The 16,248-nt window shown below is 41.3% G+C and overlaps 1 protein-coding gene across 2 annotated transcripts in view; it reads right to left on the bottom strand.

Moving 5' to 3' along the window:
• Window positions 1–15,976, bottom strand: part of LOC132109748 (B-cadherin-like) — a 29,731-nt gene extending 13,755 nt beyond the window's left edge. For both annotated transcript variants that reach the window (XM_059516075.1, XM_059516081.1), the window contains exons 1-3: window positions 15,822–15,976; window positions 15,567–15,687; window positions 12,526–12,773 (exon numbers count right to left, since the gene is read on the bottom strand). In XM_059516075.1, the coding sequence (XP_059372058.1) occupies window positions 12,526–12,773; window positions 15,567–15,687; window positions 15,822–15,872 (420 nt within the window). In that variant the 5' untranslated portion in view covers window positions 15,873–15,976. The remainder of the gene's footprint in view (window positions 1–12,525; window positions 12,774–15,566; window positions 15,688–15,821) is intronic.
• Window positions 15,977–16,248: the final 272 nt, after the last annotated feature.

Genomic DNA, 16,248 nt, shown 5'->3' with positions numbered 1-16,248 from the left:
CTTGCTACATCATTAGAAGAATGGCATCTACGCTAATATTTGTCTGTTTCTTTCTTATTCCGAGGTCACCGTAGCCACCAGATCTAGTCTGTATCCAGATCAGAGGGTCACTGCAGTCACCTGGATCCAGTACGTATCCAGACCAGATGGTAGATCAGCACCTAGAAAGGACCTCTACTGCCCTGAAAGACAGCGGAGACCAGGACAGCTAGAGCCCCAGATACAGATCCCCTGTAAAGACCTCGTCTCAGAGGAGCACCAGGACAAGACCACAGGAAACAGATGATTCTTCTGCACAATCTGACTTTGCTGCAGCCTGGAATTGAACTACTGGTTTCGTCTGGTCAGAGGAGAACTTGCCCCCCAACTGAGCCTGGTTTCTCCCAAGGTTTTTTTCTCCATTCTGTCACCGATGGAGTTTTGGTTCCTTGCCGCTGTCGCCTCTGGCTTGCTTAGTTGGGGTCACTTCATCTACAGCGATATCGTTGACTTGATTACAAATAAATGCACAGACACTATTTAATTGAACAGAGATGACATCACTGAATTCAATGATGAACTGCCTTTAACTATCATTTTGCATTATTGACACACTGTTTTCCTAATGAAGGTTGTTCAGTTGCTTTGACGCAATGCATTTTGTTTAAAACGCTATATAAATAAAGGTGACTTGACTTGACTTGACTTGCTGCGGGCCAAGCTGCCTCTGCACTGCATGCCATGGCTATCCTGCAAACTCACCAAGCCAAGGTAGAACCAACCTGAGGTTAATGCAGGAGCTGTGCACAGTGACTGACTTCACCCTTCCGAGCGACGGAAGTCACGACACAGTCCCTCGGAAAGGCGATGTCCACTCTGGTGGTCCAGTAGTGCAGTCTCTGGTTCAGCCTGGTCGGTATGAGAGACTTTAAAAAAAAGTGCACTTTCACGAGACGCTCCCATCACACAGGTTGTCCTGTGTGGCAATGAGTGCTGTGTCCAAAAGTTCCTGACAGAATAACAGCAGACTGAGGCCATACAGCGCATTTTGCCCCGACGTAATCCTCTGGCTGCCCCTGTTCCATCGTGGCCCGTGCCTCAGCCTGCCCGTCGCGTTGGCCCCCTCCTGCATCATCCACATCAGCTCCACCCCATGCTGATAGTTCTTCAAGGCTGGTGCGTCAAGCCCCTCGCAGGAGAGCAGCGCCCCCCTGTCACTTCCGGCTGTAAAGTCCTCTAAGAAGACGGGTAAGAGGCCCTGACACGGGCAACTCGGAGATGTGGGAGACTGCTCTTCAGGAGCTGGTGGAGACAGTGCCACTCCTTCCCCCAGAGGAGGGCCAAGTGGAGAATCCTCTGTTTGTTTGTTTTTCTGTTCCACCGCTGTCCAACCGCCGGCAGCACCCACTTTTTCAATGAAAGAGCAGTTTCCCTTTCCTCCGAGTTGCAAGGCTCAGGGGTTGATGATGAGTGACACACTGCCTACTCATTCTCACCCACGATGCCCCCTTTCGCCAGTGGTCAAGAGGTTGTGGTTTGGAAATGCAACACCTCTCCACGCGTTTCTGGCCAGTTCCTCCAGGAACACGGGGAGTGTGGCTGTGATGACTCAGAACACAATGCTTTTCGGGCCATCCGACAACTTCCCATCACTGCACCACTGCGGGTATGTCGGCTGTCCCTTTGGTGCCACTTGTACGGAGCTTGGGAGCCTGGCTTGCACTGCCCAACCCGTCACGCTGACTCATTTGGATGGTCCGACTCGGTTAGGCGATTCAATTCGCCTGGTGACCTCCCAACTTCAATGGCGTTCTTGAGACTTCGGTGGCAGTCCTGGACGCCTCTGTCTTGCGCGAGGAGATTGCTGTCCTGCTGGTGAAGGATGCAATTAAGCCAGTCCCTCCAGCCGGGTCTGCAAGTCTTGAATCGGGCCCTGCACAGGCTCCCATTCAAGATGTAAATGCAGAAATGCATTATCAAATGCGTTCAGCCCCAGGACTGGTTTGCAGCAATCGACCTGAAAGACACGTACTTTCATGTCTCGATCCTCCCTTGCCACAGACCATTTCTACGATTTGCATTAGAGAGTCAGGTGTGGCAGTACAAGGTCCTCCCCTTTGGGCTCTCCCTGTTCCCCCGTGTCTTCACGACGGTCGCGGAGGGCACCCTTGCTAGGGCTGTGACGGTTGCTGTGAAAACCGCGTCACCGCGGTGGTCGGTTGCTACAGCGGTAATGCACGTGACGTCACAAACTCTATAGCAAGCATAATACAAAGTTTTGTATATAAGTGTAAGAACTGTAATAGTTCCAAATTCTAAGTCTATGGTAATTAACAAATTACCTCAAACACAGAGTTTCCTTTAGATTGGCAGATTTGAGCGCGGGAAAATAAAGTTTATGCATTCAGCAAATTAATTTAGTGTTGGGCGATGGATCTTTTTGGGAAAGCAAATACCACATCACCGATCTGGAGTCATCTGCATTCATGTCACCCATCAGCATTTGCACAAGTTCTCGTGATCGCAAACGCTGGCTGGTCAGGTTTGGAGAGGCTTTCTCCAAATTGGCCAAATACAAACGAGACAGCGATAAATAAAACATGGTAACAAGAAATATGGCAAATATTCCTATTTCAAAGAGAGCGCGTGCAGATGAGGAGATAACTAACTGGCTTGGTGGCGGAAAAGTAAACCGTACACAACACAACCACGTTGCGACAGGTTTAGTTTGTCTAATGTCTATACAGGACATTTGAACTCTGTGTCAGTACATCACAGACCGGACGGGGATTTTTCATGTCATGTTGTGCTGCATCCAGTGTAGCATCACTGATTATAATGAGTATTTTGTCGCGCTGCGTCGCTCGTGTCCGTTAGAGAGAGTGTATTTAACTTTCTTATTTAGGCTACTTTCTTGTTTAACTTCATTATTTCTTTGATATTTATTTTAGTGTTTTGCAGGCGGCGCTCACTGACAGAAGTGCTCAAATATACACAAACTGACGAGTTAAATTGGATGTGTTAGATGAGTGAGACAGTGCTGGGCTGATTTCATAGACATGTGCATACATATAAATATATCCTGTATATAATATAAAATATATTACATGCATGCATAGTTTAAGTCAGCTTTAATCACCTTTTTTGGTAATTCCATGAATTAACTGACCACGACACTGCTTGCACATAGTTTATTTCGCAGTTTGATATGAAAGGATACGCAAAAGGAAGCGCGCACCGGCGCCTTTGAGCACAGGACTGTTTCCTCGCTCGCTTAACTTGCACCTGATAATAAAGTGAGTGGAGTGCGTTTCTGAAACGTCTCCTGTTCAGTCATTCTGCGACTTAATAAATTCACTTCTTGTCATGAGAAAAAGAGACAGAAGCAGCAGTTGTGAGTGGGTGGCCATCCCCGCCCCTACCTTAAATATTTTGAATACGTTAAACTGAAAAATATTATCCCCTTCATTAACGAGCAACTTTTGACACTATATATATATTGTGGCGGGAGGAGCACAAGACAGACACAGTGGGCGTGGCGTCAGGCCTTGGAGAGGCTTTTATTAACAGAAAATCAAATAAAACAGGGGATAAAGGTGGCCAAAGAGGAAGAGTGTCCAAAATAAACAGGGAATCTGGTGTCCTCGTCGTGCTGCGGGGTTTGTGTGGGTCGGGCAGTGTTCATGGAGGAAGGATCCAGGTAAGGGGCGGAGTCCGTCGGTCGCACGCACTCCCCTCTTCGGTCCGGGCATCACTCTCGTTGGCCAGGGCGCTGGCAGAGGATGGACGGCCCGGCGGCCGTGCAAACGGGTGCGGTTCCCATCCGGATCGCGGGTCCGGCAGCTCACGTCTCTGGTGGCGAGTCCCTCAACGCACCCTTCCTGGACCCACGAGGACACCAGTGTGCATGCACGGGGAAGAGACTGGTCTCCCGAGGAGAGGCGCGTTAGGCTTTTAAACAGCGGCGGTGATGAGGCTCCATTTCCTTCAGGTGTGCCTCATCACACGCGGCCAGCCCTGACTCGTCCAGCGCCCCTCCTCTCACAAACCCACTCCAGTCAGGAGCCTGGTGAAGGGCGGCGATTTAGGACGGGGTGCCGGTGACAATCAGGCAGTAGGCAGCTGACTCGTCACAATATATATATATTTTAAAATGAATAAACCTTCCTAATCATCGGGAAGAAGGAGGCGGGAACCGGAAGGCAATCAACTGATATTTAATAACGACAAAATAAATACAAAACCGCGTGTCAGCCCCTCACGGACGACTAACGCGCACAAATAAAAAGCAAAACACAAACTAAAACCCAGGCCTGGTCCTCTCTCGTCCTTCACTGTCGTCGCTCCTATTTTATATTCTTCCATCTCCTTCGTGGGACTCAAGACCGGTGGGTCGAACAGGTGTCGTTCATCCCCAATCACTCCACCGGCCTCGCTCCTGTTCCCACGTCTCTCGGCCCCGCCCCACTCGTCACATATATATATATAATTGTTTTTATTATTATCAACACTGCGCCACCAGCGGTTGTTGGTCCATGACAACCGCGGTGGTAAAAATCAGCCACCGTCACAGCCCTAGCCCTTGCCACACTCTGGGAAGTGGTCCTGAGAGGAGTTGCGCGATCACAGGGACTTGGTGCTCTGGCACCTCAGTCAATTGGGACTTCAGGTCAACCGAGAGAAGAGCAAGCTTTCCCCTGTGCAGAGAATCTCTTATCTAGGTATGGAGTTAGACTCGTCGAGTATGATGAAATGTCTCACCAGCGAGCGTGCCTAGTCAGTGCTGAACTGCCTGAATTCCTTCAGAGGCAGGACAGTGTTGCTTCATATGAGGCCACTTCAACACTGGTTGCACTCCCGAGTCCCAAGATGGGCATGGCGCCGCGGCAGATATTGTGTAAACATCAAACCGATGTGTCACCGCCTTTTAGCCCCTGGTTGGACCTTGCCTTTCTACAGGCCGGCCTGACCTGGTTTCTGCCGCTGTTGCTAGATAAGCACGTGTTGGTCAGCACAGACAACACTGCGGCTGTTTTGTACATCAACCAACAGGGCGGTCTACGATCACGTTGCATGTCTCAACTTGCCTGCCATCTCCTCCTCTGGAGTCAGACGTGGCTCAAGTCACTGCGCGCCATCCACATCCCGGGGGAGCTCAATCGTGCAGCCGACTCCATCCCCAGACGGACCAACTGATCTGGAGTCGATTCCCACGGGTCCTCTCACTGCTAGCTGTACTATTCCCTGTCCCAGGCCCCCCTGGGCATGGAAGCACTGGCACACAGCTGGCCTCGGGCTCTACGCAAGTATGCGTTTCCCCCAGTGAGCCTCCTCGCACAGACACTGTGCAAGGTCAGGGAGGACGAGGAACAGGTCCTTTTGGTTGCACCTTACTGGCAAACCCGGACCTGGTTTTCTGAACTCATGCTCCTTGTGACAACCCCTCCCCAAGGAGGGACCCCATCTCTCAGGGGCTGGGCACCATTTGGCTCCCGTGTCCGGATCTTTGGAACCTCCACGTGTAGCTTCTGGACGGGACACAGCAGACATAATTTATCTGCAACCGGTGGTGGTAGACACTATCACTCAGGCTAGAGCCACCTCTACGAGGCAGGCCTATGCTCTGAAGTGGAGTCTGTTCACGAATTGGTGTTCTTCTCACCAACAAGACCCCTGGAGATGCTCGGTCAGAATCGTGCTTTCTTTCCTGTAACAAAGGTTGGAGCGTAGGGTGTCAACCTCCACCTTGAAAGTGTATGTGGCTGCCATTGCAGCCCATCACAATGCAGTGGACGGCCGGTCCCTGGGAAGCATGACCTGATTACCTGATTACCTGAACCCGTTAGGTTCCTGAGGAGTGCCAGAAGGTTAAATCCTCCTAGGACACCCCTGATTCCCTCCTGGGACTTCTCTATTGTTCTGGCTGGACTTCAGAGGGGTCCCTTTGAACCACTGGATTTAGTCAAGCTTAAGTTCCTCCATCTATGCGCTGGCGCAAGGCGCCTCTCTGGCAGACCTTCGTCGAGCTGCGGGCTGGGCGACACCTGTTCCATGGCAGCTGTTCCATCCCTACTCTAAGGTAGGACCTGACTCAGAGAGCCATTCCATATGTAGTACTGCCCCCTGGGTCAGTCCATATCAGTATCTTCACATGTCACCTCCCTACGTGTAGGATGTGGCCTTCTCCAGCAGCGATGTACTCACCCTTTGGCCCCTTCGGTACCAAGGTCAGTAAATTTGCGCTGGGGGTTTGGGAAGGTTATGACCTTTAGCGTAGCTTTTGTGGTACGCCACGGCTTGCCGACAATTGCAGCGCCACAGGGTTGTGACGGTGTTCAGGTTGTGGCATTTTCCATAGGACCCCATATGTCATTCAAAAAACCTTGTAGTGACCGACAGATAGAGAACATCTCGGTTAAGTACGTAATCCTCATTCCCTGATGGAGGGAACGGACACGTTACGTCCCCATGCCACAACCTTGAACCATTCGCTGTTGCCGAGACATGTTCTCGGCTCCTCAGCGTAAAACCTAGTGAGTGAATGCCTATTTACAAATAGTCGCCTATTTATACCTGTAGGCACGGGGAGCAGTGATTCACGGGTTGATCCAAAATGAGCGGGTGCCTGCGGTCACCCACAGTTACGAGTCCAAAAATATCTTTCATGATATTCGGGTCGCGGTCGGTCGGGTCGTTTTAATAAAGATGCCAATTAAACCTTTGTAATTCATATAGTACTAGACACAATTTTTAAATACATAGGCCTACACTTTATTGGCTGAATAACTGGCGCGAATAGAGTGACCACCTGTCCCGCTGTACGTTGTACAGTACAGCAATTTTACCCTTTGTCCCGCCTCACGCAAACTGAGCATCTGTCCCACTTTTTCATTTGACCCTGCCTAATAAATACACGGATACGTCCATAGGCGTACTGTTAACTTATGTCCAATAGTTCAGAGGAGAGCAGTAAAAGCGTTAGTCGATAGGCTGAGTCGTACGTCAATCAAACTGTTGACTGGTGCATGAAGGCCTCCTCAACATTCAACAATCTCAAATTGGAGAGCGCGTGCTATTAAGCAAAGCAGCCATGGCCTATGTCCACGAAAAAGAGAAGATGCACTTTTAATAGCGAATGGACCACAACATACTCTTGGTTAAGACCTGTAGATGGCGAAGCAGAGAGAGCTTTTTGCATTTTATGCAAAAGCAGTTTTTCTGTAGGACATGGATGAGAATACGACGTGAGCGACATGGTGCATGTGAGTACCACAGAAAAAAAGCACATTATCAAGAAACATGCAAATCAGTGCAATCGTTTTTCAATAAACCAAATGATCCACAGGCTGACAAAGTTTGGGCAGCAGAAGTAACGAGCATTTATCATGCCGTACATCACACACATTCATATCGCTCTACAGACTGCAGTAACAAGTTAGCCCCAGTCATTTTTCCAGATTCTGAAATAGCTAAGAAAAAAGCTGTGGAAACTTTGGGTGATATTTTGGGTCAGGTAGTGTCTTAATCTTTCAGTCGGTGGGTTTAAAAATAAATATAGGCAATATATTACAGAAAGCTTCAAATGTCTACTTTTAAATGAAAATATGCAAACCAAAATAAATAGGCTACTCTCTGATTATGTAATCCATATGAAATGTGCATTTCTCTCTGGCGTTCATGGCGAGTCTGCATAGTCAACTTCATCTTAGCAGCGACACAGAAAACACCAGTTTATTACTAAACAATTAAATGTCTCCTTGCTAACTTAGACACATTCCTTATCATTACCGGTTATTTGTGGCAAGCCTTATGTGTGCGGTCATAACGCTTACTATGCTGTAGGCTATAGTCTATTTAAGTAATTAAATTAATATAAAGGGGCGACGCATTTACTACTTTTAAAAAATGCTGGTCAGGAAGTGGGTCGGGTACAATATTTTCTTTTTTTGCGGTCCGAGTTGCGGGCGGGTTAGTTGAAAACATCGGTCGGGTGCGGGTTGTTTATACATTGACCCGCGCATCACTGACGGGGAGTGGCACAGGTATGTTAAATCCACTAGCCAATTTTCTTTGGCGTTTTCTCTTAAACTCAGAGATGATTGGCCTCCCAAGTGAGACTACATATGTCGTTCAACATAACGTCTCCGTTCCCTCCACCAGGGAACGAGGGTTACGTACGTAACAGAGACGTTTCTCTCTTAACTTTTACAGAGAATCTCTTTCGATTTGAGAATTTAGTCTTTGCAACTTTACAGATCGTCTTTATGCACCAAGAGCTTGTAAAACTCCAAAGAGAAAGGAAAAATTTAAATCGCATCATTTTACCCCTTTAATAAATCAATTTAGGGTAATTTGAGAACTCTTAATTTCCTGGCTGGATGTACATTATTCAACTTTGTGTAATAAATGGAACAGAATACAGGATAGTGTTCAAGTATAGGAAATCCTAGGCATTACACTGCATAAATGAAACATCTGCATACGCATTTTGTGTTTTAGACCAACAGGCTGGAACAAATCTCATTCATCAGTATGGACAGAAAATTCAATGAATTTAACACATCTTCGATAATATGGTAAATGTACCCAATTAAGCACACCACCATTTTTTGCTCAGATTATAAAAAGAAAAAAAGAATGTATTATCCTACTTGATGTCTTAATCAATCGATGTGTTTGTTACTACATACTGTATATAATTTCTGTTATTTCAAGTCAATCAGACCACTGCACACAGAGATATGGCTATCCAAGCATTCACACTGTCTAGCGGCCAATTTGAAAGCTGTCTGAAAACTTGTGGATGGTTAGATGTTTAAGCCTTAGTAAGTTTCACTACTTACAGAAAAAAAAGCTTAATGTTTAGAATTTTTAATATTATAACCTGGAACTTGGATGTGAGAAATAATTACAGTTAGAGATCCAAAAGATATTTTTAGCAAAATAGCACAGATGCTACAGAACACAGTTAGCTGATGGTCGCCATGATATTGCCAGGTAAGATATGTTTCTGGATCAACATATTTTGTTGATCCTGGATCAACATTACTGTCCAAAAATACAGACTTAACCCAATCCCCACCCTTAAACCTAACCTAAAACCCATAATTTATTCTTAAAATTAAATGCTGATTAACAAGGGTGTAGAAGCACCTAATCCTGCTTGTAAACCTATATAAATTATATCTCAATTTTGATTGGTTGATTGGAATGTTTTTCCAAGATCAACAAGGATATTGATCCAGGAACATGTTGTACTTGGTGAAATCATGTTCAACGTTAGCTGACCAGCTGTATAAGATTGTGTGCTACACTAATATATTACTTCACTGGCATTACTGATTTGTATTTTTAAATCTATAATACTACAGGAATTAAAATTAATTATATCATAGGAACATGCTGGCATCAAATTTTCCTGTTACGATTAATTGCTAATGCTTTTATCACGGTATACGGTATTATCATGATATTGAAATTTAGTTTAAAAAAGTGCTCAATACAGTACACTGAAAAAAATGATTCATTGAATTTTTTTATGGTAAGTGGTTGCAATCAATTTATTTTAGCTACATTTAAATAAACAAATTTTAGTCAAATTAAATCAACTAAATTAGCTTATTTAAATATAGTTAAAATAAATTGATTGCAACCGCTTACCATAATTTTTTTTTGTCAATTCAATGAATAATTTTTTTCAACAGGTTAAATAACTTTTCTTAAAACAAAAATAACTGAACATTTAAATACAATAAAGCAATACAGAAAAATATGTAAAAAAGTTACAAATTTTACACAGATTGAAGTGTAAAATAAGTATAAAGACCAATATGTATCAATTTTCAATAAAACCTCATTAGTTAACCATTAACATTCTCAATGAGCAATAGCTAAATTTGCTACAGAAGTTATTAATCTTTGTATATATAAAAAAATTAAAAATACAAGTCTTAGTTCATGTTAGCTCATTAAATTACACCACTGCAACATTTTATTATATATATATTGGAATACATAAGAATGTTAGGAAGAATTTTTTATTGGCAGTTTATGTCAACTAATAAATTAACTAATGTTAACTAATGAAGCCCTAATGTAAAGTGTGAATGAACAATAAAGAATCAAAACACCTTCAAACTATATCTAGGGCATGTTGTAGTCCAGATTAAAATGAAAAAAAGTATGAAAATAAATAGCCTATTTATTCTAAATATTTAAGTATTTGGCGCTGTGATGAACACCATAGCAAATCCACAAAATCTGAATGGCTAAATTACTTGAATATGTTTTAGAAAGTAGTGCAGCTGCTTTATGGGGTTTCCAGGGTAAAGGCTACATGTTCTGCAGTTTAGCGCCATCTGCTGTCAGAGAGTGAATGTGCTTTCATTAAGCACGTCTCTCAGAGTGCACACCGTCTTTCAAGCAGCAGGTGTTGTGCATTTTGACCAGTTGATGGGAAAATTATTCTTAAATGCATTTCAAATTCGGAATAATTGAAATTATATAATTATTCATGGTTTAGAAGTGCCCATGATAACAATATTGTGCATATTTATTACCGTGATATCACCAATTCAACCTCATATTATAACCACAAGGCTGCTGGAACGGTTTGATCTACGTAATAACCTGGTCGGTTGGATCCTTAACTTTTTAACGAACAGGACACAAAGAGTGAGAGTGAATGGCAGCCTCTCAGAAAAAGTCTGTTCATCAACAGGCTTTCCACAAGGATGCGTACTCTCACCTCTTCTTTTCATCCTGTACAAAAAAATGTGCCAGAGCAGGTGGGAAAACAGGACTATAATTAAATATGCAGATGACTCAGTAATTGTTAACCTGCTCCAAGATAGGGAAACAGGTCACTGTCCAGTCATCAATGACTTTGTTGAATGGTGTGAGGTGTCTCACCTTCAACTAAATGTAGTTAAAACAAATGACATGCTTATTGATTTTAGGAAAAAAACAATCCAAACACAAGAAATTACATCAATCAAAGGTCAAACTGTTGAATGTGTCGAATCATATAAATACTTGGGGATGGTAATAGACTCTAAACTTACATTTAAAACTAACTGTGAACAAGTCTGTAAAAAAGGGCATCAGCATTTGTTTTGTTTGAGGAAACTGAATCAATTTCGCATTGATAAATCCATCATGACCCTTTTTTATCACGCTTTCATTGAGTCAACTTTATCATTTGTGCTAGCAGCCTGGTTTGGGAAATAAAAACTTGCTCAGTAAAATAGTAAAGTGGTCCAGCAGGCTGATATGTGACCCGCAACTTAATGTGGAGACCTTGTACACAAAACAGTTACAGCGCATAACTAGTTCGATTTTAAATGACAGTTCACATCCTTTGCACACAGAATTCCAGCTTCTACCCTCTGGGCGTAGTTTTATAATCCCCAGGTGTAGAACAAAAAGACACAAAAATTGTTTTGTTCCTGCAGCCATTACTTTGAAGAATAAGTTCTAGCTTATTGTGTACTTTTTTAAATGTATTTTACTTCCTATTTGTGTATGAGGAGTCTACTGAAACTAAATTTTTTTATGTATGTATTATTTATTCTGGACCGATAAGAACTTTTTGATGATGTATGATTTGTGCTCTGTTTCCTATGTGTGTATGAGGACTCTACTGCAAACAAAATCTACCTTCGGGTATAAATAAAGTAACTTGAACATAACGAAATAATAATCATATAACCGAATACTAATCATACTTTAAAATTTTTCCATTCACAATAAACTCAAGCATAAACCTGCACAATGTTGCTAGGGGACAAATGACAAATGAAAACAATGTGTGCTCTAAAACTGGTTGAAAAAATCAAACTTGTTTGATATTCTATGACTGGATGGAATTAAACTCTGAAGAAAAAAAAAAAAAAAAAAAAACAACAACACAGAGTCTGTTCCATCATACCCCACACATTTTTCTATGGAATCAGTCAAATCAAATCTGCAGACTGGCTCTGACCTTCGGCAACTAGCATCAACTTCTCCAGAGTGTAAATTTATGGAAAAATGGGGCAAAAATCGTATAGTGTATTTCAGGCATAAGTTAAAATAAATAACTTGACATCAATTTAATAAGAGGCTTCATGATGAGGCTAGTTTATTGTTTTTTTTGTCATTTGATTTTTGACACTTGTTATTTGATCTTTAAAAAGTTGGTTTAAAACAAACAAGATTTTTTTTAATAAAATATGTGAGCTTATTGGGAACAGGGGTATGCATAAAGGGTACAAAAATGTAGCCAGACTGAAATCTTTTGTCATTTAAAATAAAATCTTATTGTGTGATAGATAAATTTTACTTAAATATAACTTATTGTACTGAAAACTATATCTTGTGCGCTAAAAATGCCTCAATGTAGATTTTGGTGAGCTTAATATGTTTATACTAATAAACATACAGACTAACTAAATATATCCATTTAAAGTACCACAGTAAAGTACCATACATAAAAACTGAAGTGTCCAGTAGAGGTCAGCTTGCACTGTATTGCACAGAAGTTTCTTGCATGAAATGTGTTTGTACCTCTTGAGAGTAGATGTTCATGACCGTATCCATGTGATGCCCCTTATGATGGTGGATATGCTCAACTTTGACAGATACAGTGTGCTTCTTTCCACTGGAGTCCCAGGCATGCACAGAAAACACCTTTTGGCCTTCGTGAAGAGTCACTTGTCTCTGCAGCATTACAGTCCCATCCGTATTCACATCAAACCTCTTGTCAACGGACTGAAAGTGGGTTCTTGTTCTTCCATAGTAGTTACTGAAAATAACTGAGGCAGGCAAAAAAAAAAAGGCAATTTATGACACTTGCAGTGGTACAGCCTCACTTATTCACAACATATTCAATAGATCAACTGTTTCAAACCAATAAACTAATAAATGTTGCTTTAAGCATCAGGGGAAGCAACTTGCTAAGTTTGTTTTTCCACCCACAATATTGACTGTTTAAGTGATTCCTTCATTGTAATAATCAGCAATTTAACCGCCCTGTATTTGTTTGAAAGAACAAACCGGATTTGATTATGGGGTTTTGGAGTCTGACAAGCTTGATCTATGTTCTCATCCATCCCGATGTTTGGGGATGCAATCGTGTGGGACAGTTATGGGAGGTGATTGTACCAAGTCATTCTGGTGATTGACTTTGGCTCAAGCATTTGAAAATAATTAAAATAACACTTGAGAAGGTGTGCGATGGGACTAGATAACTGCTCTAACAGTGCATCAATCACATATATTGAGGCAAACTCAAGGAGTTTTTTGGGCAGTTCTGTAAACTGTTGTTGTTGTTTTTTTATGCACATTTTAAGCAATATCCCAAAATTTGCATAATGTGGATGGAATCATAGCTACTGATGGGCCTTTGAGGGTACCCAAGACAACAAGAAAATTTGGGAAGCACTGCATCCCCTGCCATAATACAGAATTTGCAATAAAACGTCCAATGTTTCACATGTGGTATAGGCTAACAGGCATGCTTTATGTCCTACGACTTTAGAATAATGCTGACTGTGTCAATCCTTTTACCAAAACTACATAGCATAATTAATTTAAACAAACACCATCCTGCTATAATACAGAGGTTTCGCAACGGCAGACTAGACATCCATTAGCGGTTTGAAAGTGTTGAAACCAAAAAAAATTAAAATCACACACAATCTTTAAACCTGAAAAACAACAGATGTGACACTACTTGCAAAACAACTGCATTAAATTAGGGCTGCAACTAACGATTATTTTCATAATATATTAGTTGGCCGATTATTTTTTTTGCTTAATCAGATTAAAACCCCTATTTTCTTTATTTTAATTTTACTGACAAAAACACTATTCCACATTCTGCTCAGTGTCCTTATAACAAATGTGAATGCTATGAAAACATACAGTGCTTAATTTATTAGACCACCTGTCAAGACAAAACAAATATTTTAGGAATTAAAAAATTATTCTAAAAATGTTAATGTAATTTTTGGACAAATAACAAACTGAAACAACTACCGTAAAAGTCATTAGTTCACAGAATAACAAAAATGGCCTCCTTTGCCTTTGATAATAGCTCACATGCTTGATGGCATTGTTTATGTACTTTTTGAATAAATGGTATCTGAATTAAAAAAAAACACTATAAAAATACTTTTTTTCTGCCTTTCTTTCACAGATAACAGCAGTAATTATATTATAGCATTAAAAATGGCTTACAACTGTTACTAAAAAGAGGTCTAGCTAATATAGAAAGTAGGAACACACATCGCGTGCACTCAGTCTCCTCTTACTGTCATTTCTTTATCCTGTAAAAGCGTTTCTAAAATTATAAATTAATAAGCATATTAAAATGATTTCTGAAGAATGATTTTTGAAGAATCATGTGACACTGAAGAGTAAAGTATATTAAAACAGAAAATCATTATTTTAAATGTTACTACCAGTAATACTGTGCAATACTACAGTTTTGCGTAATATTGCGTAATACCCCAACTTAGGTGACAAAAGGGGATTGTGTGTGGGGAAGAGTAATTTTTAGACTTCTGTTTTCTTTATCTCCCCTAAATGTTTGTTCCAGTCTATGGTTTGTTCAGTTAGTGTATTTGTTTATAACAACATTGTGTATTACAATGGAATAGTCTCGTTTAGATGCACACTATATTACACACAGCACAAGGAAGTTATAAACTTATATATAAACTTAACTATATATATATAGTTATATATATAGTTGTAATTTACATGAATACTTACCAAGATGGACATTCTGATATTTTGTGTGCAGGATTTAAGAAATGATCTGTTCATGTTATGGAGGAAAGCACAGTGCATGTAGGGGGTGTGGCCTCAGTAGCCCTGCAGTAAACAATGTGCTTTAGGCTCAGGTTGTTTTAACCAAGATTATGCTTCAAGATTTGCTCTTAACTACATTTAAATCCCAAGTTACAGCAAATTTGCAAATTTTCAGTTTATTCCCGTTAATTGCCATGTTAAGTTTCCGGTCTTAAAAATTCCCAGAATTTTGCAACCTTAGTTTCAACACCTGCAAAGTCTCTGAAATACCATGAGTCACTTAAACATTATTTTCAGACTTTGAATTAACTCCTGACCTCCCACCCTGGCATATGGGAGATATAAAATTGGTTTAACTTAAAACTGTGTGGGTTCATCCTAAGATAAAATACAAAACAACAGTTTCCTCGATCACTAGTGTGATTTGCCACACCAGGAAAGACTAATTTACCTGCAACAGAAACCATGGAATGAATTGACTAACGTTATTACTAATAAAGAACGTGTAACGTTAACTACCAACGGGTTAAAGCAGTGTTTTACGAATTGAAATATTAATTTTATCAGGTCCAGTTAAATAAATGTCATACATTCGACAACATAGATGAAACACGAGCCGCCACATCAAACTTAAGGTGAGACCAGATTTAACGTAGAAGTTAGCATGAAACACATATCTAAACTACAGCGGTTTAGAGTTAGTTTAGCCTACTTTGCTTTGTTTAGAAATTTGAATACGTAAACATCTTTCAGTTGCTTTAGCATTTTAATGAGATTTGAAAACACCATACCTCTTCCTAATCTTTTTCCCATGTGAAGGTGATCTCTGTGCACTTTAAAAACGAATAACTCCGACTCAAACCCAGGTGTACATGTCGACTCCTCCGCATATCCGCACGGCAATACCATTACCTGACCAGTCAACACAAAACAAATGAGAGAGAGAGAGAGAGAAAAAAAAACACAACAATTTATAGACTTCATTGTCCGAAACTGCGCGACCATTTTCGGTATATTACTCGACAATAAATATAATCTTAATTTACCTGACAAAGAAAAATGATAACTCCCAAGAGCACAATCCTTGCACACGCCATTCAACACGCTAAAAGTCTTGTAAATCCTTCTGCTTTTAAGCCTTCTAAGTCTTTAAAATATAATACAGCAATTCCTTCCTCCGTCTCAAGCAACCGCAAACTGAAGGAATGGTCAGTGTTGCCAGATTGGATGGACGATTTCCAGTCCAAAAGCTCACAAAAACCCGCCCACTCCAACAAAAAAACGCCCAAAACTTTAACTAACAAAATAATGTGATACAACATGTCAGTCAAAGGTGTTAAGAGCCATTTTAACTCCTTACAAGTAAGTAATAACGTTAGATAAATTTCCCATGGATCAAATGGTGGCAAATACATTAAAGACAATTACCGAATATGATTAAAATAGGTTATGCAAGCAGTCACCGTCAAAACA

The sequence above is a fragment of the Carassius carassius genome, chromosome 2, assembly GCF_963082965.1.
Source record: "Carassius carassius chromosome 2, fCarCar2.1, whole genome shotgun sequence".
NCBI classification, from domain to species: Eukaryota; Metazoa; Chordata; class Actinopteri; order Cypriniformes; family Cyprinidae; genus Carassius; species Carassius carassius.
Note: the sequence above shows the minus strand (reverse complement) of the source record. Positions and strands in the feature narration are given on the sequence as shown.